Here is a 25,152-nt window from a genome sequence, read left to right on the forward strand (position 1 = left end):
GGAGGAGGTGGAGGGTTCGGAGGAGGAAGAACGGGTGATGGAGAAATGATAATGAATGGGAGGTGGGGATGGAAGAATGGCAGGAGGGAGATGAAGAGGAGGAAGAGTGGGAGGAGTGGAAAATAGACAAGGAGTGGGAGGAAGAATAATAATAATGGTAATAATCCATAAACGACTATGGAGACATTTAGACAAATACAACAGGAATTCTAATGATGACATTAATAATAATAATAATAATAATAATAGTAGTAGTAATAATAATAGTAATAGCAATAATAATAACAACAACAATATCAATAATAATAATAGCAATATTATTAATAATAACAATAATAATAACAATATTATTACTATTATTATTATTAATAATAATAATAGTAATAATAATGTGATCAAATGTCAGTTAAACTGGGAACATCAGTCTTGCCTGCACCAGACAATGTGAGTAATGATCAGTGGTTCAAGACTGGAAATCCTAAGAAAGAAAAGTCTTGATTGGTGGAGAACGGAGATCCTGTTTTTATTGACTTGGTAGAGAATCAACACATCTAAAGAACAACATCAACCAGAGATGTCTTTGGTCCTGTGGACCGACCCAGAGTCCAAGTCAAGTTGATCCACTTCCTGTTCTGATCATGTGATTCTGAGAGGAACCAAACCCCAGTTTCTCCACTTGCTGACAGCAACATGTCCTGGAACGTCTGACCAAGAACTCATTTGCTGCTTCAAAGCCCATCTTTTCCTTCAAGTAGGAATTTCCAAACTCAATCCTAGTTTTTCCACTCACTTTGATCCAGACATGACAAACCAGGCTCAACAGCTCATCAAACCCTTCTTCAGAAACACAGCACATCAAGAGGAGCATCTTTGTTCAGAACCAAAAATCCTCTCAGAAAATGGATTCCTTTCTACCTGCACAACACCAGATGAAATCTATTGTTTCTTCCACGGCTCCTTTCTCTTTCCTCTAAACTGTTCAACATTTTTGTGAGTTTCAGATTTATTGATGACAACATCCAGTCAGTAAAGCTGAGCTTTTCTTTAATCCAACATGCAGCAGAAAACAGACCAGAGAACTGCAGCAATCAAAACTTGGAGCAACATCAAATCAGCAGCCATCAATGAAGAACCCAACCTGGAGGACCTCTGATGATGAAAAGATGGATCTCATCTTTATTGATTCACCCAGGAAATCTTTTTCTTCCCCTCAAACGGATAAGCAGCATAGAAAATGGAGGGATCTTTTTACTGCACATGAACGCAACACGAAGGACACCGGAAGCCAAGATTTTCAGCTGAGAAAAGCACTTTTACAAACTTCCAAGTTTTAAGTTGCTGGAGTTCCTTCATTGGAGGCATTCAAAGTGGAGGTTTTGAAGATTCCAGGTTTTGTTTCTGTCCTGCGTCTGCTTGGTTTATAGATGGAGTTGAAATGACAACAGACTGAGAGCTTCTGCTCCTGTAGGTAGCAGCTGCTGAGGTTCATTGGTTTAATTTAGGCCTTTTAATGATTAGGAAGGGTTTTCAATGCAGCATCAAATATTATCAGACAAACAAATCCTAAACCTTCTCAAACTGAAGCTGATTTTCTGACCAATATCAAGCCTGAGCGGATTCACTTTGATTCAAATTTGACATCATTCACTCAGTGGCGGCCGCACTCAGATGGACTCAGATGGGAGGACCGGTGCACTACGGGCCCCCCATCATCTTCATAAAAACCCATTACTGGGTTGTTGTTTTTTTGTTTATCAGTGTGTGTTGTCAAAGTCACACACACACACACACACACACACACACACACACACACACAAACAGACACAGAGACACAAGTGAAGGACAGGAACTGGTAAGAGAAGGTTTACGACGTTTCTTTAGCAACAAGTCTGAGCCATGTGTAGTAGCATGGCTACTAAACCAGTCAGGTTTTGTGTCAGGTTGGATTTATTGGACCAGAATTGCTCCTCCGTGTGACTCCACATGGCCCCGGCCCTGAGTTAGTGAGTGTGGTCCATTCTAATCTGATGTGCAAGCTGCAGCGAACAGTAAACACTTCATTAAAATGTGGCAAAGCCTGACAGGAGCTCTTCCTGTTTGTTGTAATCCTGAGAATAAATGCAGGATTACTCAACAACAAGGAGGCTCAAAATGATCATCAGAAAGCTGCACCAGTTACATAATGTGTTCCAGGGGTGAAGGGGGTATCAGGTCAAGTGCCTTCCACTTCTAACGCGCTGATGGTGTCTGTCTCAATGTGGAACACACATGAGGGGAGGGAGAGAACAGAGGAAAACAACGGGGAAAACAAAAATGTAAACTTGTGGTTGTTTCTGATCAAAATCCTGTAAATCTGTGTAAACCCCTTTGTATTCTGGTGCCGTCCTCCAAACTGGACATATTTTATCTTTTGGATCTGATCTGAACTAATACAATATACAGTACAACAGTGGCAGTGAAGGAGAGCTGCTCAGGGTTGGCGTGAAGTCAGGACAGTCATAAAATGGTCCCCTGCCTCCACCTTGTGGATGCCAGCTGGAACTGCAGTCAAAGGTTCTGACAGAGGGAGACGATTGTACACCAACCCTCACTCTGTCACTGGAGGAAGCCATCGATCCCGATTAATGCAGATGACATGACGCTAATGCTTGTAAAGGTTGAAGGTCGGCAGTGACCATGGCAGATGATGGGATGGTTGAAAACCTGCAAAGACAAAGTGGAGACGACCAAACACATCATAAGAGCCCGTAAACATCAGAAGAAACCAAATATACAAAGACAAACCCCAAGATTAGATTCTGAACTCATTCACGTAGTGATGAGGAGACACAAACGCAGAAATAACTTCTCCACATGACAGGCGACTGCAGATTTCAATCAGACTGTCATCACGCAGAGGAAAGACGCGTTTCCTCGTTGCCAAGCGCAGACGCAACTTCTCTGTGTCCAGGATTCACTTCTGTCTTTGCTGTTTGTTCACTGTTTAGGATTTCTTCCTCCATCAACCTGCTTCTGTTGGGAAAGGAACAAATCAGCAGACAGCTGCAGGTCAGCTGATCCGGTGCTTGGACACGGCTGAATGAAGCTGGGCTTTATTTTCTTCTCCATCGGATCACCGTCAGGCTGCAGATCGATAGAAACGTAGACCAGGTGCTTCCTTCAAAGTCACAGCAAGAACTGCAGCGTCCCCAGATCACCAGTCCCACTGTCAGGTCATTCAAACAGGAATCAACTAAACCCAACCGTCATCGGGCCTCAAAGAAATACCACTCTTAGAAGAATTAGGATTCTATTGTGATGAGATGTCTCAGAATCAGACTGAGTGTGTGCTTCTTCACAGCCATGATGAAGGTTCTGGTTCGTCCTGCAGTTTGCATAGACAGTAAGAACAGATAAGATTCATGGTGGGAGGCCAGCATTGCATCAGTTAGTGGGGTCATAAGGGAATAAAGGGTCTAGAGACGGTCTGGAAGATGTCACCTTGATTCAAAGACCTGAAGCTGGCCGTTACTGGGAGGACTGGAAAGATGTGTGATGATGTCTGTGGAGTGTGTGAGGAAACAGGAGGAGGCAGAAACGCCCAGGTGTGAGGGACATAAACTCAACTGTTAGCGCTCCAAAGTCAGCCTTTTCTTTGAGAACTTCACGTGTGTGTTGCATTGTAAAACACTCCCTCTTTACAAGAAAATACATTCAACTTCAATTCTTCAGATCCAGTCTCTATCATTAAAAGGTCTTTAAGAAGAAATTCTTGTGACAAACACTCCCCCTTCATGTCTGTCCTACGCAGACGTCTGTCTGATGACGTCACCTGCACGCACACACACACACACACACACACACACACACACACACACACACACACACACACACACACACTCTCTTTCTGGCTGAACTTACAATGTGAATGAAGACTTTGTTACTCTTGCTGTCTCTGAGTCCAGGTTCCAGTAGGCAGGTCTCCCACAGTGCAGGTTTACATCAACATCTCTGAAGATGTACTTGTGGATAAATCTGGGCCGCCGGTGTTCCTCAACAGGTCTGGGTGGTTCCCTGGACCCAGATGATGAGAGGGACGTCTGGCTCTCGTGATCTGTCTCTGGTGAGGCGTCTGCTGTCCTCCTTTCTGTACTCTGTCTTTGGTTACCAGGGTCTGGACAGTCGTTTCCCTCGACTGGGACCTCTGGATATTCGGTTGAATCCTGAAGCACAAGACAAAAGTATAAAAGGTTCATCAGAGATCAGAAATGTCTGAGTTCTATTCAGCTTTCTTCAATGTTCCAAGCTTCACGTGTCAAAATGCATGTATTTAAAAACACAGAGATTTGTAAAAACACTCAGCATGATTCAACGTTCAAGCTTTAGAAAATAAAAATGCATGTCTCTAAAAAAATGCACGTGTTCCAATGATCTGAATCACTTACTGATTTGCCAGAGCTCCTCTGCTCCTCCAGCAGTGGCACCAGACTACCAGCCTCTGTGGCTGAAGGGAATTCCTCTTCTGTCTGAACCATCTTGGTCTCTGTTCCTGTGAATCAGACACGACCATGAGTGAGTGTTACAGTGGAAGCTGGTGCAGGGGAGGAGCACGGACCGAGGTAGAACCCAGTATAGAACCAGTCTGCACCATGGGGCAGATACATCCTCTTCATTAACACTGAAGGAATGGGTGAGGTGGACTACAGCGATGACATCACTGTCACTGTCAAATCCTTCTGTAGATTCACCTTTGAGTGCATGAATGAATGAATGAATGAATGAATGAATGAGGGAACGTGAACTGTGTGCTGACCTGCAGAAGGATATCCACTTGCCAAAGGCTCCTGTTGTCGTGAGTAAACATGTGAAAGAGGGATCAAGAGTGATTCCTCTTTTTGAAGCCCCTTGTTTTTTCTCCCTGTCAAAGAGAAAGGACTCAGATAATGAGCCATCAGTGTCAACTGAGAAGATCCAGAACAGCTGAGTCACTCAGGAGATTATGTTTGATACCTCTGTTGGTGGAAGGTTTGGGGAATTTCTGCAAGTAAATATTCCTCCGTTCCAGCTCTCTGTCTCGATCCTGTTTGATGAACAACACATGAAGTTACTGAAGGATTCCTCCGTATTCCAGCATCACACACATTACAACTGTTGACCCAAAGCTGATGAGGAAAATCAGTCTCCAATATTGGGTTCACTCAACATTAATATCAGCCTTCCAGCAAGGCTCACCTGTGCTAACGTCTAATTATTCAACGTGATCATTTATGTCCTCAAACGCCCAGAAACTGGACGCAGGTCGGGACGACGTGAGGTCAGATTGACTGCTCCTTTTTTGTCAATTTACAACTCGTGAGTCTAAATTACTTCAACTTCTATTTGTTTTTCAAGCTAAAATGAATAAAAATTCATGTGAGCATTCAAATGAGTGCAGTACAATCTGGAAATACCTCATTGTACATTTATGCATCTGCTCTCCAGGTTTGTTCCATGAGAGCCAGGATGAATCCATCCTGGCTGAGAGGGCTTTCCTCGAGGCCCGACGCCTAAGAAGGGCAGAAGAAACACAGAAGGAGGAGGAAAGAAAGGAGGAGAAGAGGATGACAAAAAAGACCAGAGACCAGGAGGAGCGGGAGGAGTTGGCCCCGTCAGCACGTCGGTCTCCCACCAATGAAGAAGGTGATGATTTACCTGGAGGCAAAGTGAACAAGGGAGGAAGAAGAGTAGAAACATGTTCTGGCTCCTCCTACTAGTCTGGTCACAAGGGAACAGAAAAACCTCAAACAAACAGACATCTTTTTCTTTCTGGTTCCAGTTTTCCTTTGTCCCAATGGACATGCAGCAGTGAAAGAGAGAGGGCTCCTCTTCTACTAATGACTGCATACGCTCATTAGGAGGTAATTAGCTGGAATAAGTAGAGAATCAGCTAATTACCTCGGTAACATTTCAATTCAAGAGGCATTGTTGAAATGTCTCCACTGTTACATGGGACGTCCTGGCCTCCCTCCCATTTTATCTTTCCTGCTCCCACGCTGCTGTGTTACAGGACCAGCTGTGTTGTTAGCATTAGCAGCAACAGGGAGTCAGTGGTCTTCAGTGGACCCTGACCTGTGACGGAGTCAGTCAGTCAGTCAGTCAGTCAGTCAGTCAGTCACTCAATCAGTCAGTCAGTCAGTCAGTCAGTCACTTACTCAATCAGTCAGTCAGTCAGTCAGTCAGTCACTCACTCAATCAGTCAGTCAGTCAATCAGTCAGTCAGTCACTCAATCAGTCAGTAAGTCAGTCACTCACTCAATCAGTCAGTCAGTCACTCAATCAGTCAGTCAGTCAGTCAGTCAGTCACTCAATCAGTCAGTCAGTCAGTCAATCAGTCAGTCAGTCAGTCAGTCAGTCAGTCACTCAGTCAGTCAGTCAGTCAATCAGTCAGTCACTCAATCAGTTAGTCAGTCACTCAATCAGTCAGTCAGTCACTCAGTCAGTCAATCAGTCAGTCAATCAGTCACTCAATCAGTCAGTCAGTCACTCAATCAGTCAGTCACTCAATCAATCAGTCAGTCAGTCACTCAATCAGTCAGTCAGTCAATCAGTCACTCAATCAGTCAGTCAGTCACTCAATCAGTCAGTCAGTCAGTCAGTCACTCAGTCAGTCAGTCAGTCAATCAGTCAGTCAGTCAGTCAGTCAATCACTCAGTCAGTCAATCAGTCACTCAATCAGTCAGTCAGTCACTCAATCAGTCAGTCACTCAATCAATCAGTCAGTCAGTCACTCAATCAGTCAGTCAGTCACTCAATCAGTCAGTCAGTCAGTCACTCAATTAGTCAGTCAGTCACTCAGTCAATCAGTCACTCAATCAGTCAGTCACTCAATCAGTCACTCAATCAGTCAGTCAGTCACTCAATCAGTCAGTAAGTCGCCCCTGACTTCTCTCAAGGCTGCTGCCCAGTTTCTGAGTCAGACAAGTAAAAGTACTCGAAAGCTTCATGGCTAACCAACCAAAGAGGCACACCAGAACAAACAACTGTGTACTTGTACTACATGTGAACCTGTGGAAATTTCACTCACCAAACAAACCAACGAACCCTTTGGTCCTAGTTTAGAGCTCTGTTTAGGGACCCAGAGTGGCTCGCAGTGCTTTTGATTTCCAAAATTAAAACTTTGACCTGATTCACTCCTTATAGGCATTTGGAGTATTAAGTATTCTTTTTTTTCAACAATACTTCACCCCAAAGCTGATCCATGCTGGTCAAGTACACACAAATACTGTAGGTGTTACGAGGTCATCGTAGATGTTTTTCCCCAGCTGCATTTCTACATTGTGGATCCAGAAAGAGCCAGCCATGTATAGTTAGCTTCAAACTGATAGCGGCTGGCTGCTACCAACACCTACAGCAGTAAAACTGTCACTCAACTCATTGTTAGTGGATTACTGAGCAGACGGGTGGATAAAGACGTGGATTCTACTGGACGATGCACTGGAGAGTTTGTAATCTGATGTTTCTGGACCGTCTTGCTGCCGTTAGCCTTTAGTCACCATTGGCTTCAATCTAAATGTACATGAAATGCAAAAGACAGATTTTGAGTGAAGCATCTCTTTCAAGTGGGACGAGGTCATCCACAAGATGGGTTTAAGTTAGAGGCTCATAAATGAGTGTAAATGAGTGTGCTGTCATCATCAAGTTCACTTGGGAACTCTCCTCAAACTGAACATGAACTGACTTGTTCAAGTCATCTGGAAGTGTTGTTGTTATTTGCGAGGGTCGACCTGAAGGCCTGTGAATTTGTCCCTGGAGCCGTTGGTGTTACAGTCTGTGTGTCCCAGACCCAGAGGGTGGAGACCTGGACGCCCCAGAGCCTCAAGCACAGAAGAGCTACACTTCCTCTATTTATGCAGAGACCCTCCAGTTCCTGCTGCAGAACAACGCCCTGCAGGTAACCAAACCCATGTCAGCTGCTCACCAACCTGCTGGACTCACACTGGTCCCATATGAAGTGAGCCGGAGGGCAGAAGTCCTCAGTGACTAAGAGTTGCTTCTACTGAGGAAAACACATCCATTTCAGTCAATGATTCATCATGGAAATGAAAAATCCTATCAATGAAGTCTGGTGTCCAACTGAGCAGACAGACGATTCTCAGATGCAAGACCGTTTAAAACACAGCAACTTCTTCATTCTTAGATAAATATCTACATGTTCCAACAAAAACAAAACAGTTCCAATGTGTCTTGGTTGGTAATGAACTTGCTCCATTGTGTTGTCAGATGGTGGAGAAGGCCTTGTCCCATGAGCTGCAGAGTTCAGATGGTGGTCCAAGTGTTTGCTACCTGCTTCATCGGGCCCATCTGAAGATGCTGAAAGCTGACTATTGCAGTGCCATTGCCAGCCTCAGAGAGGCGCTGCTTTCCAAAGACCAGGTACTCCCAGTGGTGACTGCAAGCTGCAGGATTCCTTGTTCCTGTATTTGTACTCTGAACTGTTAGACTATTGATAATGATGCTCACCAAACACATACTTTTATAATTCCTGCTCATTTACTGTAATTAGATGACGTAATTACCCAACCCTCCAAATAATAAGAAGGTCGTTAGTCCAGGTCCCTGAGTGACAGCAGGAGCGTTTCTATTGATGCTAACTTGCTTGTATCTTAGACGTGGTGTCTTTGAAGGCAAACGTTCTCTCAGTGAGTCCTGGTGGACGTTAATGAATGAGACACAACCCTGTTAGTTTCTTTGGTCCTGGTACTGAGAATGTGAGCAGCCATGCAACCGTATGGTAAACCAGGCTCTACCAAACCTGCTGAAACTCATGTGGTGTGGACCTGTGAGCAGGATGCAGACGTGTGGGCTCTGAACGGCCACTGCCACTACCTGGCCGGGCTGTTCACTGAGGCCAGGGAGAGTTACGAGAGGAGCCTGAGCTTCCAGCAGCAGCCGTCAGACTCTCACCTTGTTCTCCTCCGCCTTGGCTCCATCTGCCTCCAGGAGGGGAAGGTCAGACAGATGTACATAAATATGTGTGTGTGTGTGTGTGTGTGTGTGTGTTTGGATGTATATATATATATATATGTGTGTGTATGTATATATGTATGTATGTATATGTATGTATATTAGGGTTCTTCAAAAAAATGACATTTTTCTATTTTTGTATGCGACTGCAAAGTTTCAGATTCCTTTTGTCATGAAAAAGTCAAAAATAAGCATCACTTTGACCCGGGAGGCCAGGCAGTCCGGCCCCAAGAGGCTTCAAGTTTTCTTAGGCATGAGCAGCCAAAAGCGTCATGAAAACAGCTTTTTTCAAGACCATTTTTCATGATAACTGCTGATATACAAGACAGAGGAACATATTTGGTAGCAATATGAAGCATTTTAATCACTCTTGAGCCACAAACCAGGAATACAAATAATTTACAAACATCCAGTTGTAGGTCAAATAAAACATGCTGACCTTCTTCCTGAGGAAGGCACCACCTGTGGTTGTCTAGTTTCACCAGGACTGCTTGAGCAATGTCAGGATCAGTTTTCTTGAAGTGCAGCATGTCCTTGAAGAACTGCAGATCCTCTACCGGAGCATCAGGGGTGAATGTTGAGTTCATCCACATTGGTGTGTAGAACAATGACAGAAATTTGATGAGCTGTTCTAACTTTGTCCCAGTCTCTTTATCACATGCTAGCTGCCCAGAAAACATCACCATTTTCATAGAGTAGATGTTTCTGGCCATCCACCTGGCCTGGTGGATGGCTCCTGGCCGACTCCCATGGATCCCAGGAGGAGGTGTGTCCCCAAGAACTACCATTGTCAGCTCAGCCATCTCCCGGTAATCAGCTCTGGGTGGCCTCTCCCATCTCAGCATCTCCTGTAGCTCCAAACAGTACACTCTCTTGTCACTGAGCCATTTCCCTCTGATGGTCAGGATTTTAGGGGAATCGGTGCTCAGGCCAGTCCATGCCTCCCTGAATAGCTTAAACCAGGGGTTTTCTGGGCTCTTGACCTGACCAAACAGCTTCTCCCAGACAGCACCAACCAGCACTTCCAGGATGTGGTGCCTACATGCCAGGTAGAACACCTGTCTGTCCAGTTGTTCCTCCAGAAGCTTGGCAGCACGACGGTGTCCTCCACTGTTCCTGGACGTGGTGTCAAATAGGAGGGCAGCAGTCACTCCAGTAAGTCCCCACGTCTCCAGCAAGTCCATGGAGTCCTCTGCTTGCGCTGTTCCCCTTGAGCTGTCTATTATTGGCACTCCCAGTAGTTTTCCTTCAATATGATCTGGTGGCCCGGAAACCAGCACAGCAAAAGTCTCTGATGTAGTCCCAGGCTCACTGCCCAGGATGTCTGGTAACATCTTGCCATCCCAGTGAAGAGCAGCATGCTGTGGAGGGTCCTCACAAAAGGCTGCCATGTACTCCTCGCTGATATGGTACCTGGCCAGCATCCTGTTCCTTCTTGTTGTCAAAGCAGAGATCACAAACTTGTTCAGGTCTCTCAAATTAGGTTTGAAATACTTGAAAATATGAGGTTTTTGTGGGAAAAAAAAAATTTCATGAATATTTTAGAATTTTGTGAAAGAATAGACAGTAAATGACATTCTTTGTCTTTGTTACACCATTTTGAGGCAATAAAGTGAGGTTTTATGAAAGAAATCTGGTATATACATGTGTTAAACATGCCATTACATGACGCTTTTGGCTGCTCATGCCTAAGAAAACTTGAAGCCTCTTGGGGCCGGACTTCCTGGCCTCCCAGGTCACAGTGATGGTTATTTTTGGCTTTTTCATGCCAAAAAGCATCTGAAACTTTGCAGTAGCATACAAAAATAAAAACAAATTGTAAAAATGTAGTTGCACGGTGGTGCAGTGGTCAGCACTGTGGCCTCACAGCAAGAAGGTTCCGGGTTCGAGTCCCAGCTCAGGCACGGGATCTTTCTGTGTGGAGTCTCCATGTTCTCCCTGTTCCTGTGTGGGTTCTCTCTGGTACTCCGGCTTCCTCCCACCATCCAAAGACATGCAATTGGGGACTAGGCTGATTGAATACTCTAAATTGACCGTAGGTATGAATGTGAGTGTGAATGGTGGTTCGTCTCTCTATGTTGGCCCTGCGATGGACTGGCGACCTGTCCAGGGTGAACCCCGCCTCTCGCCCGTTGACGCTGGGATAGGCTCCAGCCCCCCCGCGACCCTTAATGTGTAGGAATAAGCGGAAGATGACGATGGATGGATGTAAAAATGTATATATGTGGATGTATGTATATATGTATATGTGTGTGTTTGTGTGTGTGCGCGCGCCTGTGTGTGTCTGTGTGTTTGTGTCTGTGTGTTTGTGCGTGTGTATGAAGCACTGTAACTGTGTGGATGAGTGTAACAGCAGGCTTCAAGTGAAACCATATGATCATTTGGATCTTTCTGTTCTGATAACTTTCAGTCTGATCAAGCCACTGCCACCTACCTGCAGGCTTGTCAACAGTCTCCATCCTGTCTGACCTGGCTGGGCCTGGGCATCACCTGTTACCGGGTAACCACCCCTCCTGCACCATGACGATGGAAATGATTACCATAGTGCCCAGGGAGATGAAGGATTTTTGTTGGTAAACCTGGTGTGTGTGTGTGTGTGTGTGTGTGTGTGTGTGTGTGTGTGTGTGTGTGTGTGTGTGTGTGTGTGTGTGTGTGTTTGTGTGTGCGTAGCTGGGGGAGCTGTGTGTAGCTGAGGAAGCTTTGATGGAGGCCAACCATTTGAACAACCAGAATGCAGAAGTCTGTGCTCACTTGTCTCTCCTCTGCCTCAGGGTGAGTGATGATGAGCTTCCAGACCAGTAGAGCAGCTCCTCAACATTCCACTGCAAAAAATGAAAAATAGAACAAAATGTTCCAAATAAAGTCAGTTTTGCAGCAAATCTGGGGACAGAGCTTCAGGTCTTCACTCCTCTGTGGCTGCCAGAGTCACACAAACATGGCAGGCACTCACATGTCTGACACCCACTACGTCCTCTCCAGTTCTCAGAATGACCAGCGTTCCTGAACACAAACACAACATCAAACATGTCCACAATTCTAGAAGGACATTGATGTCAAATGATGGACATAAGTGATCCAGAAAATAAGGATTAGTCCTGCAGTCGTCACTCCCACCTGTTGTTTTGCATGTCACAGCTGATATAGCATGAGATATTAAAAATATATGGAATGACTGAAAAAACCAAGCCCACTCGTGCCCCTCGTCACTCAGAGGAACCACACGGGAGTCGTGAGGCTCTGCTCAACACTGCCTGATTTACTTTGGGTCTGGCTGGTCTTGTTGGAGGGACAATCTGTGCTGTCTGGTTGTCTTCTAGTTATTAAATGTAGTTCTCTGGCCCCAGTGGTGGAGGTCAAGCGTGACTAAACGGTGGCAGTCTGGGTCCTGCATGGTCAGTGGTCTTCAGTGGACCCTGACCTGAGACAGAATCTGTCCACAGTCACCAGTCGTTTGATTTCAGGGACTTTTGTGTTTTTGGATGAAATCCAGCTTCAGTGGAACTCTCAGATCAGAGGCCAGCAGCAGCGGTCCAGTGGCAGTGGTTCCAGAGCAGAGAGAAGCTCATGATGACACTGTTTGCTCTTTTATGTTTCAGTCTGACAGACAGGAAGAAGCAGACCTGTTCTTCAAACGCGACAAAAGGGTGAGTTGGCCTGACGTCATGACTGCATCAGACTCTGCACGCTCAGGGACCATTTTATCCTTCATTGATAATTAGAGTGTGTCTCTGTTCTTGAGGCATCAGATTATTTTGAGAAGCAAAAGGTTTGGTTCAGGAACAACCACATTGGCTCTGCATTCAAGAAATGTTGAAGGTGCAGTCTGACTTGGAGCTGTTCTGATCCAGATTGCTGGCCTTACCTGGCCCTTCATCTCCAACGTCCCTGACCACAAACTCGTCAGCCACACAAACACAACTGACATCTGGACAACATGAGTTCTGATGAGCCCCATTGTTGAGGTGTCATCGTTCTTCATCCGCTCCTGTGTGAAGGGAACATTTGATGTGTTTTCTTGGTTTACAGTTCAACCTGCAGAACAGTTCACTTGTGGAGGAGGTGAGAGAGCTGCAGGATCAGGTCCACCGCCGTCACCTCAGGGCTCGGCTCAGAACCAGGGCTCAGAACAGCAGGGGCTTGAATAAAAAATAACTGAAAAAGATCAATGGTGTGTTTCCTCTGGGGTCCAAACTAAAACCTTCAATCATGAAGTTCCAACTTTGAGGTGATAAAAGGTCTGTCACGATCCCTGTCTCGTGCTTCCTGCTTTATTTTGTAGTCATGTCCTGTCTTCCTGACCTCCCTCCTGTGATTACCTCATGTGTCTCACCTGGGTGATTGCACCACCTGTGTCTCGTTTCCCCTCTTGTATTTAACCTGTGTCTCCTTAGTTCCTGGTTGGGTCATTGTCTGCATTTGTCGGTGTTTGCTGTTTTCATTTGTCATCATTTGTCGTCGTCACAGTCACAGTCACAGTCACAGTCACAGTTTTGTCTCGTCTCGTCTCGTCTCGTCTCGTCTCGTCAAAGCCTCCTGCCTCACGTCAAGCCTCCGGCCTCAAGCCTCCGGCTCCTAATAAACCTCTTTTTGCACCATCCCTACTGTCTGCACTTGGGTCTCATCTTCCCACCAAACACCCCGTACGTGACCAGGTCTCTCCAGAATTTGTCACCATCCTCTCCAGAAGGGAGGAGGATTTTACTGTGGATTTGATGGGTCCTTATTTCCTGTGTTCATGTTTGATTTGATAGGATTTGTAACGTGCTGAGACATGGAAAGTATCTTCTGTCGAACAGTGTTTCTAACATCAAATACATCAATGTATGAATGAATTTGTAGTAATTGATACTTCCCTCTACATCTCCAGTACCATAAAACTAGGATGTACTCACCAAATGTACTTGTTGTGCCTGTGGTACTACGCATATATTGGACTCGTGCTTCTGTGTGGTAGTGACATCACTGTGTGCTCTGGGCGAAGATGTCCCGCAGCCACGGTGAGTCCTCGTAGAGGCCAGGGTCCCCCAGATACTCCGAGGTCCTCTTGTAGAGGTAGAAGTACAACACAGAAGCTGTCAACAAATATTTCAGGAGGTTTGCAGATTTCAAAAACATCAAAGTGCAGGAACGTCAGCGATGTGGCTCATTTAAAGCTGCAGGAACGATGTTGATGGTATTAATCGGTGCTGAGCTCTGAGCCTTTGAAAGTATTTTTGGACAGTCGCCATCACGACCTGGACACTAAGTTGATGAGTGTTTTGTTAACCTGTCCACTGAGGTGGAACCATCCTGGGCAGAAGGAGAGGCCAAAACTCCTCCTTCAACACTGTGTTTGAAACCTGAACCAGGCCTCAGTAAAGTACTGCTCTCTCTCTCTCTCTCTCTCTGTCTCTCTCTCTCTCTACCTGGGGACATCTGGTAATTTACAAATTGCTCCTAAAAAGCTGTCAAAACTGCAAATCAAAGTTTCCATCTGGAAAGAGAGAGAGAAGGCGTGCAATTCCAACAACAAACACTGAGATGCAGATCAGCACAGGACGTCTGTGTTTGGCAAAATATGGCAGGAATTTGGAATTTTTACTTTCCAAATTCCAGACACGGCGCATTGGCACCAGATGAAGATCGCAGGCCTCCCCTGCAATGACTACAATCCTAGAGGTCCCAGGTGATAGGAATCCTGTACAAACAGGGTTGAAGTTGGGATTCAGCACTTTTGGTTTGAAAGACTTCTATTTCCCAGGATGCATTGCCAACCAATAGTATTGTCATATTGTTGCTAGGAAACATTCCTTTGAGCGTTTGTCAAAATGGCAAAACCCATCAGCGAATACATTTAATAGGAGTTTTCTTCCAGTGAGGACCAGCAGGGCCAAGAAGCTCAGAAGTGCTCCTGACTGAATGGTCTTCATCAGACTGCAGTGTTCAGGACCGACTGATGCATTCAGCCACAGCTCAGCTTCCAGTCTTGAACCTGGGTTATTCCTCTGTCACAGCCCCACAGGCTGGCCGGTGCACTCTGGTAGGACAGAAGAATGGAAACTTTACTCTTTTGTGAAAGCAGAAAGTTTGAATTGGAAGAAAGTTGAAATCTGGAACTCCAAATAGTTTCCATGCAAAAGAAGACCCCCCTGTTCAGGCCTTTGTCAATGGGGCTCAGCCTTTTGGTTTGACAGGAACATGCAGGTAGGATATTAAAACCAGCATGAAGGCTCTCACTGAGAACTGTAGGCCTGGTCTGTGTTTGAATAGGTCCGCCTTTGTTGACCCTTGGGTCAAGAACACAGTGTCTTGTTATTTGTTGTCATTTGCTCCATAAACTGTTCCTTCAGCTCCTAGGTTTTCTTGGCCCTCTCAGGTTGAAAGGTTGCTTTTCCTTTTTATGTTCAGTTGGCGCACCATCTTTTGTTGACTTGTTGAATCTTGTTCTGATGTTATTTTCGTTGCACATTTTGATCCTTTCATTTGAAAGAGCCCTTAGTTTGTTTTGTTTGCTTCAAATATTAAAAAAGAAATGAAAAGACCAGCAAATATGAAGCTTCAGTGGAGAATCATGGTTGGACTGTGGAGCCACAAAGGCGCTGTCACACTCACCAGCCTCTTTGGGACTGGGAGGATTTGGGGCTCCAGGGCTGGAAGGACCATGCAGCCTTTTCTCTCCTGAGAGCAGGGACATTGCTGTGGACACTGGAGGAGATGGCAGGGGTCCCATGTTGTAACCCTGGACTCCTAACATCCTAACCCTACCCCATGATGACATCTGGATCTCTCAATCATCTGCAGGGGAGGTCTTGATGTGGACTTGGCTGGCGACCACATGGTGACGCCTGACAAGCAGGAACTGGCCAGAAGGCAGTTTGAGCCACTTCCTCCCCATCTCACCCAGCTGCCTGTCTCTTGCTCCAGTGGCCAAGGTGGCGTGAATGGCCAGTGTGATCGGCTCTCCAGGATACACAGTGACATGAGCCAGCTGGACCAGTTCAACCCCAGGAGGGGAGGTCCAGAGGATCATGGAGGGTTAAGTTGACCTTCAGGTGGTGGACCGGGACCCCAGGATGGACCCTCACCCTAAACCTGACCCCCCCATGGACTGAGCTCTGTGCAGGGATGGTGGGTAGAGATGAAGATGCACACACAGCTGTGCTGGGACTACCTGGTCCTGGTGGGACCGACTGGTCCTTCTTAGCTGTGTATGATGGTCACGCAGGATCAAGGGTTTTGAACCGGGAGGTTAAAGACCACCACACGCTGACTGTCTAGGCTGAGCTTTCTATATTCAGTGGTTTAATGTGTCTGATGTCATTTTCAGTCCAGTTGCTTATTTGAACTGTTGATGTGTGGCTCTGTTGGCCTGCTGTCCCTATGTGGTCTGCCCCTGGAGGGTCCACAACCAGAGGTCTATTTTCTGAAGTTCTCCTTTTGTTCCCCATTAGAAGAGAGGAGACAGAATTAAGATGAACTTTATTTCAAAACAAACTGGAAGGGAAAAGTTGACACACTTTCTTTGGTTGTTTTTTTTTTATTGAATCTCACTGAGATTTAGTTTTTTTTTCCTTTTTTTTATTTTGAAAGTTCCTTCAGTTGTTTGTTTGTTTTATTAGTTGACTTTTTATCCTTTCATTCCAAAGTGCTTTTTGTTGTTGGTTTTAAATAATAAAAACATTTTCAGTGCTAATTGGTAATAAAATGTTGAATTTGTAGTGTAATGGTTTAATGTATGTTTTTAATATCAATGTTTTTTATACAAAATGTTTCTTTAAATAAATGTTCTTCATTTAACGACGTATTCTCCCCTTTTTATCCCTCTTAATTGTTCATTCAGTTTCTCCTACTATTTATTCCAGTTTTATCTCTCAGTTGTGAACTTTCTCTCTGCTCTTGGTCCAGGGAGAAAGCACCAGAGACTTGTGTTTGCTCCAGGTTCAGATTTAGGAAGGTTTTTGCTGCGTTTTGCTCCCTGAATTCAGCTGAAAGCTGAGGCAACTCTCCCAGGGCTGTTTGGGCCCAGAAAGTCCAACATTACCAAGCTTGGTGTCTCTGGAAAGGTCAGACTTCACCTTTCCATTGAGTCAGAGCTCATTGACATGGGATCATGCTAGCTTTGAATATCAAGTCATACATGTGGAGGAATCCAGACACAGAGAATGAACTCCAGTATGTTGATATCTGGAGGCTTCACCAACCGTGGTACGTGACACTCAGACTCTCACAATCAGACAGACAGTGAGAGATGGTGGAAGATGTGGTTCAGCTGAGATTATTGACCTCAACTGATGAAAGATTCCCACCCAAGGGTTTTCATTAGTAACAGGGACTTTGTGAGGCCAGATAGAAATTATGATCCTGACTTAAAGGGACTCAGACCTCCAGCACAAGTTCAGTGCAGTGACTCTGCACATGGAGCCCAGTAACAGACACACTAAAGGTCACAAGGTCACTGTAAAAACACAGCTCCTAATATGGAAGATAAAAGCAATTTATTTTGTGTTATCAAGGAGTTTGGGTCTAAAAACAAGCCTGAAAATCTTGTCTTCTTATTTCCATCATCACTCACCAAACAAATAGAGCCTTACAGTCTGACTCCTCCTAACAACTCCCCCTGCACAGCCACTTTGTTTCAGGTGCTGCCACTTGCACCACAAATTCACAACATCTCATTTTAAAGTGAGCCTTTACGATACGTTAAGTTGTGTTTGCTTCTTTCTCAAAAAAGCTTCCTACTTTCCATGTGATTCAATAAAATAGCTATTTAAAGCATCTGGTGATTGGAAAAGCGAGTGAATCCTAAATGTAACACTTGAGGAACGTCAGATATTCTTCCGTGATTCTCAGGTATTTGTTGAGCTTTATTTGCCTATCAGACGCAGTCAACGCGAGACTACAACTTTTACATGCGTAGAAGAAGAAGAAGAGGATGACGAACTCTGGTTGCTATGTTCGGTCTCCAAGCGCGTCATTCGCGATACGACACGACCGTTAACAAACGTCGTCACGTGAGCAAAGTCGCAGGTGCGTCAGTTCGCTCTCAGCTGCTGACAGACATCTTTACACAAACCTCACTTTTTCAAGCGAACAGAACGACTTTGAGAGGAATTTCGTGGCTTCCAACATGGCACCGGTAAGCTTGATCATGTTTTGATGAAATTCTGTGTTTTTATGTTGATTCGTTGTTTCTGTGGTTTGTTTCTCTGTTCCACTGTCGAGGCTTCGAAATTGTTCATATTCGCCGATGCGCTTTCCTTGGAATATGAAGGCTTTTTTTGTTTGAAACTCAAGTTTTCTGATAAAACATGAAATTCTTTAATGTGAAAGTTATTGTCGAAATAAGGAGTTCAGTTTCTGCTGAATGAGTGGAACCTACCGTTGAAGTGCTTCATTCAAGCTAGCAGCTCACTTGTTGGTAGACCAGTCCAAGTGAATCCGCTCAGGCTTGATATTGGTCAGAAAATCAGCTTCAGTTTGAGAAGGTTTAGGATTTGTTTGTCTGATAATATTTGATGCTGCATTGAAAACCCTTCATAATCATTAAAAGGCCTAAATTAAACCAATGAACCTCAGCAGCTGCTACCTACAGGAGCAGAAGCTCTCAGTCTGTTGTCATTTCAACTCCATCTATAAACCAAGCAGACGCAGGACAGAAACAAAACCTGGAATCTTCAAAACCTCCACTTTGAATGCCTCCAATGAAGGAACTCCAGCAACTTAAAACTTTTATTGAAACGGCTTATCATTATTATGATGATTAGGATTATGATTGTTATTTTTATTATTATTGTTCTTCATGTCATCATCAGAATTCCTCTTGTTGCTCTAAATGTCTCCATAGTCTTCATGTGTCCTGGATGTTCAGCTGTAGTCTGATGTTCACTTTGTTTCCATCTTCACAGCGTCGGAGGCTCAGGAGGGCGGCACCTGAAGGATCCCAGGTGAGATCGCCCCCTTCCTGTCCTTCCTTTGACCCTCCAGCCTGCTCCACACCTCTCGTCCTCTCCCCTCCCTCCTCCCCTCGCCGTTTCTCCCCTCCGTTCTGCTCCACACCTCTCGTCCTCTCCCCTCCCTCCTCCCCTCGCCGTTTCTCCCCTCCGTTCTGCTCCACACCTCTCGTCCTCTCCCCTCCCTCCTCCCCTCGCCGTTTCTCCCCTCCGTTCTGCTCCACTCCTCTCGTCCTCTCCCCTCCCTCCTCCCCTCGCCGTTTTTCCCCTCCGTTCTGCTCCACTCCTCTCGTCCTCTCCCCTCCCTCCTCCCCTCGCCGTTTCTCCCCTCCTTTCTGCTCCACACCTCTCGTCCTCTCCCCTCCCTCCTCCCCTTGCCGTTTCTCCCCTCCTTTCTGCTCCACACCTCTCGTCCTCTCCCCTCCGTCCTCCCCTCGCCGTTTCTCCCCTCCATTCTGCTCCACACCTCTCGTTCTCTCCCCTCCCTCCTCCCCTCTCTGTTACACCCATCACTCCTGCTCCACTCCTACCATTCACTCTCATTTCTCCTCCTCCTCTCATTCTTCCCCCTCCTCCCCCTGCTTCCATTCTTTCACCCCCTTGTCCAATTCATCATCCTCTTTCTCCTCCATCCATTCTTCCTCGTTCTACCCCTCCACGTCCTCCCACTCCTCATCTATTTTCTCCTCCTCCCATTCTTCCACGTCCTCCCACTCTTCACCTATTTTCTCCTCCTCCCATTCTTCCTCCTCCTCTTCCTCACTCCCCTATTATTCTTCCACCTCCTCCCACTCTTCATCTTTTTTCTCCACCTCCCATTCATCATCCTCCTGCTCCTACTTCTCCTCCTCCTTCTCCTCCCAGTCTTCTTCATCCCATTCCCCCTGCTTCCTTTCTTCCTCCTCCTCCGACCTTTCCCTTTCCCGTCTCTGCCACTCCACACCTCTCGTCTTCTCCCCTCCCTCCTCCCCTCGCCGTTTCTCCCCTCCTTTCTGCTCCACACCTCTCGTCCTCTCCCCTCCCTCCTCCCCTCGCCATTTCTCCCCCCAGTTCTGTTCCACACCTCTCGTCCTCTCCCCTCCCTCCTCCCCTCGCCATTTCTCCCCTCAGTTCTGCTCCACTCCTCTCGTCCTCTCCCCTCCCTCCTCCCCTCGCCATTTCTCCCCTCCAGTCTGCTCCACACCTCTCGTCCTCTCCCCTCCCTCCTCCCCTCACTGTTACTCCCATCACTCCTGCTCCACTCCTCCCATTCACTCCTATTTGTCCTTCTCTAATTTTTCTTCCTCCTCCCCCTGCTTCCATTCTTCCACCCCCTTGTCCAATTTATCATCCTCTGTCTTCTCCATCCATTCTTGCTCGTTCTACCCCTCCAACTCATCTTTTGTTTTCTCCTCCTCTCATTCTTCCACGTCCTCCCACTCCTCACCTATTGTCTCCTCCTCCCATTCTTCCTCCTCCTCTTTCTCACAACTGTTCAATTCTTCCACCTCCACCCATTCTTCCTCCTTCTACCCCTCCACCTCCTCCCACTCTTCATCTTTTTTCTCCACCTCCCATTCATCATCCTCCTGCTCCTACTTCTCCTCCTCCTTCTCCTCCCAGTCTTCTTCATCCCATTCCCCCTGCTTCCTTTCTTCCTCCTCCTCCTCCTCCTCCGACCTTTCCCTTTCCCGTCTCTGCCACTCCACACCTCTCGTCTTCTCCCCTCCCTCCTCCCCTCGCCGTTTCTCCCCTCCTTTCTGCTCCACACCTCTCGTCCTCTCCCCTCCCTCCTCCCCTCGCCGTTTCTCCCCTCCTTTCTGCTCCACACCTCTCGTCCTCTCCCCTCCCTCCTCCCCTCGCCATTTCTCCCCTCAGTTCTGCTCCACTCCTCTGGTCCTCTCCCCTCCCTCCTCCCCTCGCCGTTTCTCCCCTCCTTTCTGCTCCACACCTCTCGTCCTCTCCCCTCCCTCCTCCCCTCGCCATTTCTCCCCTCAGTTCTGCTCCACTCCTCTGGTCCTCTCCCCTCCCTCCTCCCCTCGCCGTTTCTCCCCTCCTTTCTGCTCCACACCTCTCGTCCTCTCCCCTCCCTCCTCCCCTCGCCATTTCTCCCCTCAGTTCTGCTCCACTCCTCTGGTCCTCTCCCCTCCCTCCTCCCCTCGCCGTTTCTCCCCTCCTTTCTGCTCCACACCTCTCGTCCTCTCCCCTCCCTCCTCCCCTCGCCATTTCTCCCCTCAGTTCTGCTCCACTCCTCTGGTCCTCTCCCCTCCCTCCTCCCCTCGCCGTTTCTCCCCTCCTTTCTGCTCCACACCTCTCGTCCTCTCCCCTCCCTCCTCCCCTCGCCATTTCTCCCCTCAGTTCTGCTCCACTCCTCTGGTCCTCTCCCCTCCCTCCTCCCCTCACTGTTACTCCCATCACTCCTGCTCCACTCCTCCCGTTCACTCCTATTTGTCCTTCTCCTCTAATTTTTCTTCCTCCTCCCCCTGCTTCCATTCTTCCACCCCCTTGTCCAATTTATCATCCTCTGTCTTCTCCATCCATTCTTCCTCGTTCTACCCCTCCAACTCATCTTTTGTTTTCTCCTCCTCTCATTCTTCCACGTCCTCCCACTTCTCACCTATTGTCTCCTCCTCCCATTCTTCCTCCTCCTCTTTCTCACAACTGTTTAATTCTTCCACCTCCTCATCGTCCTCTTTCTCCTCCATCCATTCTTCCTCGTTCTACCCCTCCACGTCCTCCCACTCCTCATCTATTTTCTCCTCCTCCCATTCTTCCACGTCCTCCCACTCTTCACTTATTTTCTCCTCCTCCCATTCTTACTCCTCCTCTTCCTCACCCCCCTATGATTCTTCCACCTCCTCCCATTCATTGTCCTCTTTCTCCTCCACCCATTCTTCCTCCTTCTACCCCTCCACCTCCTCCCACTCTTCATCTTTTTTCTCCTCCCCCCATTCATCATCCTCTTGCTCCTACTTATCTTTCTCCTTCTCCTCCCAGTCTTCTTCATCCCTTCATCCCCCTGCTTCCTTTCCTCCTCCTCCTCCAACCTTTCCCTTTCCCGTCTCTGCTGCTCCACTCATCTACTTCTCTCCCCTCCCTCCTTCCCCCTCATTTCTTATCTCCGTCCTGTTCAACACCTGTTCAACACTCTTTCTCCTCCCCTTCCTCCCACTCTTCATCCTACTATTTCTTCTCCCCTCATGCATCCTCCTCTTCTTCCTCCCCCTCCTCTCATTCATCATCCTCTTTTTCCTCCACTCATTCTTCCTCCCACTCCTTGTCTATTTTCCACTCCTCCCACTCATCCACTTCATCTCCGTCCTACCATTCTTCCATCCCCACCTCCCATTCATTATCCTTTCTCCATCACCTGTTCTCCCTCGTCCTACCCCTCCACCTCCTCCTACTCTTCATCTATTTTTTTCCTCCTCCCATTCTTCCACCACCTACCCACTTATCCTCCTTGTTCTCCTCCCAATCTTCCTCCTCATCCCATTCCCCCTGCTTCCTTTCTTCCACCTCCTCCCATCTTTCCCTTTCCCGACTCTTCTGCTCCTCTCATCTCCTCCTCTTCCCTCTCTCTCTTCTTCCCACCCTCCTGCTCAATACCTGTCCACTGCTCTCCTTCCACTTCCCCCTCCTCCCACTTTTCATTCTATTTCTCCTCCTCCCCATTCTTCTGTCTCCTCATCCTCTCCCTCCTGCCCTTCTTCCACCCCCTCCTCCAGTTTATCATCCTTCTTTCTCCTCCACCCATTCTTCCTCATTATGTCCCTCCAACTCCTTACACTCTTCATCTATTTTATCCTCCTCCCATTCTTCCACCTCCTCCAATTGTCCTCCACTTTTTTCTCCTCCTAATCTTCCTCCCCATCCCACTTCCCCTGCTTCCTATTTCCTCCTCCTCCTCTGACCTCCTTCTCTACCTCTTCTGCTCCACTAATATTCTCCTCTGTCCTCCCCACTGCTCAACTCATCCTCTTTCCTCCCCTTCCTCCTCCTTCTCCCTTTCCTCTGACTCTTCCTCCTCCTGCTCAACTCAGCCCCCCTTTTCCCCTCCCTCTTCATCACTTTCAGCTCCTCTCCTTCTCTCATCTCCTCACTACGCCCCATCTTCCTTTTCCCCTTCTTCCTCCTGCAGCTCCTAATCCTCCCATTCTTCCTCCTCCTCCTGTTCATCATCTCCTTTCTCCTCCTCCTCCCATTCTTCCTTCTCATCCACCTCTTCCCACTCCCCCTCTTCCAGCTTCTCCTTCTCTCTCCTCCTGCAGCTTCTCCCTTTCCTCTCTCTATTTCTGTTCTCTAGGTTTCGTTTCCTGCAGTCCAACAGCATTTCAATCAAACATGTTGCTCTCCCCAAACTCCAACCTCCAACTCTGATTCTAAGATGATCCTCACTGACCAACATTTCTTCCACCTCCATCATAATAGAACACACTACCACTCAGATGCTGTTGCGACTGCAGGTTTTGCTTTCCCTTCCATGTGGTGTCAAAAAGCAAAAACAGACACTGGTCATGGTGCTCCTGGTTTACTGGGATGGGGTTCGATTCCCTACAGTGTCCTGCTGGCTGTTTGGCATTGACATGAAAGAGCACAGTTCTCCTTCATCATTGTACCAACTGTTACTGCAAGGGCGTAGATTCAGGGGGGGTTACAGGGTACAAGTCCCCCACAATATTTACAAAAGGTGAATTTGCCCCCCCCTCCCCCAAAATACCATGAATGATAACTACTTCACCAAAATAGGCTTTTATAATAGCACAAAGGCTCTGAACAGTCATATTATGCGTTAGATATAGCTTAAGTGGTTTTCAGAAAATTCATACACCCCTCTTTTGGAACAAACCATTTTTGTCGCTTGGCCCGCCTTTTCCAATCTCCCCCTGCACTTCGCTTTCGCTAGCAGTCACGTCTGGCTACTATGGAGTAGGAGCCAGAGCTCCCCATCTGATGATGTAAGTTCTGAATTCCCTCAGAAATCCTTCAAAAAGTCCATAAATCCAACTCTCCTTTGTATAAAATTGCACCAGGAATCATTTGCAACCATCCATGGAAGGATTAGACCTTCCATTTTTTTGTTATAACCCAATTTTAATAATGGCAATTCTGTAAACACTCACTGACTCACTGAAACAGATGGACCGAACGTTAGCCTGCTACAGTAAAGTCACCGGTACTTATTTGAGTGTTTACAAAATCCAATGTAATAAATCGGAAGGATTTTTGCTTCAAAGTGATCAGACTTGGGTCCCCTCTGTGTTGGAGTAACATAGCTAAGTTAGCTAGCTAGACTAACATTAACTAGCTTAGCCCGGTTTTGGGTAGCCCTGTCAGTGCATTGCCTGGGCTACCTTGTCACAAGCCGTTGGTGGTAACTGCCTGAGTTTACCACCGACGGCTATCTTCTAACGTCTAGCTACTGTTCCTACTGGCAATTTGTCTTTTTTTCAATTGACCTCCAAATGGTAACAGTGAGTGTGCACGTACGATACGGTAGATTTGTGTGCGCATACCGGGAGTGGCAGGATTGAATCCTGGCGGCGCGCCTGATAAAAGGGAAAACGGGTGTCTAAGAATCCACCAGAATGCAGGAAATTAAATGTATGAAACTCAAAATTTTCCCCGCCTCATTTTGAGTTCCCCCTCATACTCAAGTGAAAGCTACGCGCCTGTGTTACTGACTAATGTTTCTACTCTTAGCAAAATCTACACATTTGATCAGGTTCCAACTTGATCAGTGAGAACTAACAATTTCTACATCTTAACCAGTCGTTCCAGTGATGAAACTCTCAAGGTGCCACATCCACAAGCAGCCATCCTGGTGAATCCCATTCTCTGATGCTACGTGTGATGGTGAGAAAGACCTGATGAAATATTCAGCAGACTTTATCAGGAGGGTTGGACTCCATCGTCTCAAAGTTCAAGGAAATGATGGAATAATTGGGGCTCACAACAAGCACCAGGTAATAAATGTTGTTGTCATGTAGGACAACATCAGCAGCTGTGACAGCAAAGATGGGAAGCTGATGGGATGTGACATCAGCTGGGCTCATATTATGATGAGCAGCTGGAAATTCCTCATCTAATCAGTTGTCTTCCCTGTTCAAATCCAATCCATTTGATTGAAGCAGCACGACTGAAACAAACACAAGGGTTCCAAAGTGCAGTACAGCCAGATAAAAATACATGAAGTAACACAACGGAAGCACAATAAAACAATGAAGTCAGTAGGATGAAACAGAATGAAATAAGATCAAAC

At 46.7% G+C, this 25,152-nt stretch overlaps 1 protein-coding gene across 1 annotated transcript; it reads left to right on the forward strand.

The window, feature by feature from the left end:
- Window positions 1–5,246: 5,246 nt before the first annotated feature.
- Window positions 5,247–13,134, forward strand: LOC147268777 (cilia- and flagella-associated protein 70-like). The gene is made up of 9 exons (XM_086192276.1): window positions 5,247–5,277; window positions 5,461–5,658; window positions 7,800–7,909; window positions 8,239–8,391; window positions 8,806–8,967; window positions 11,393–11,482; window positions 11,653–11,754; window positions 12,579–12,626; window positions 13,009–13,134. Exons 1-9 carry the CDS (start codon window positions 5,247–5,249, stop codon window positions 13,132–13,134), a joined length of 1,020 nt encoding a protein of 339 aa, XP_086048402.1.
- Window positions 13,135–25,152: the final 12,018 nt, after the last annotated feature.

This window comes from Aulostomus chinensis, chromosome 2 (genome assembly GCF_037954235.1).
Source record: "Aulostomus chinensis isolate RoL2024-O1b breed Wild chromosome 2, RoL_Achi_v1.0, whole genome shotgun sequence".
NCBI classification, from domain to species: Eukaryota; Metazoa; Chordata; class Actinopteri; order Syngnathiformes; family Aulostomidae; genus Aulostomus; species Aulostomus chinensis.

Bases quoted from the DNA above. Each gene is read 5' to 3' on its own strand.
- LOC147268777 (XM_086192276.1), top strand. From the start codon at position 5,247: ATGTCCTCAAACGCCCAGAAACTGGACGCAG. The intron at 11,483-11,652 runs GTAACCACCCCT...GTGTGTGCGTAG, and splicing joins TGGGCATCACCTGTTACCGG to CTGGGGGAGCTGTGTGTAGC. The intron at 12,627-13,008 runs GTGAGTTGGCCT...CTTGGTTTACAG, and splicing joins TCTTCAAACGCGACAAAAGG to TTCAACCTGCAGAACAGTTC.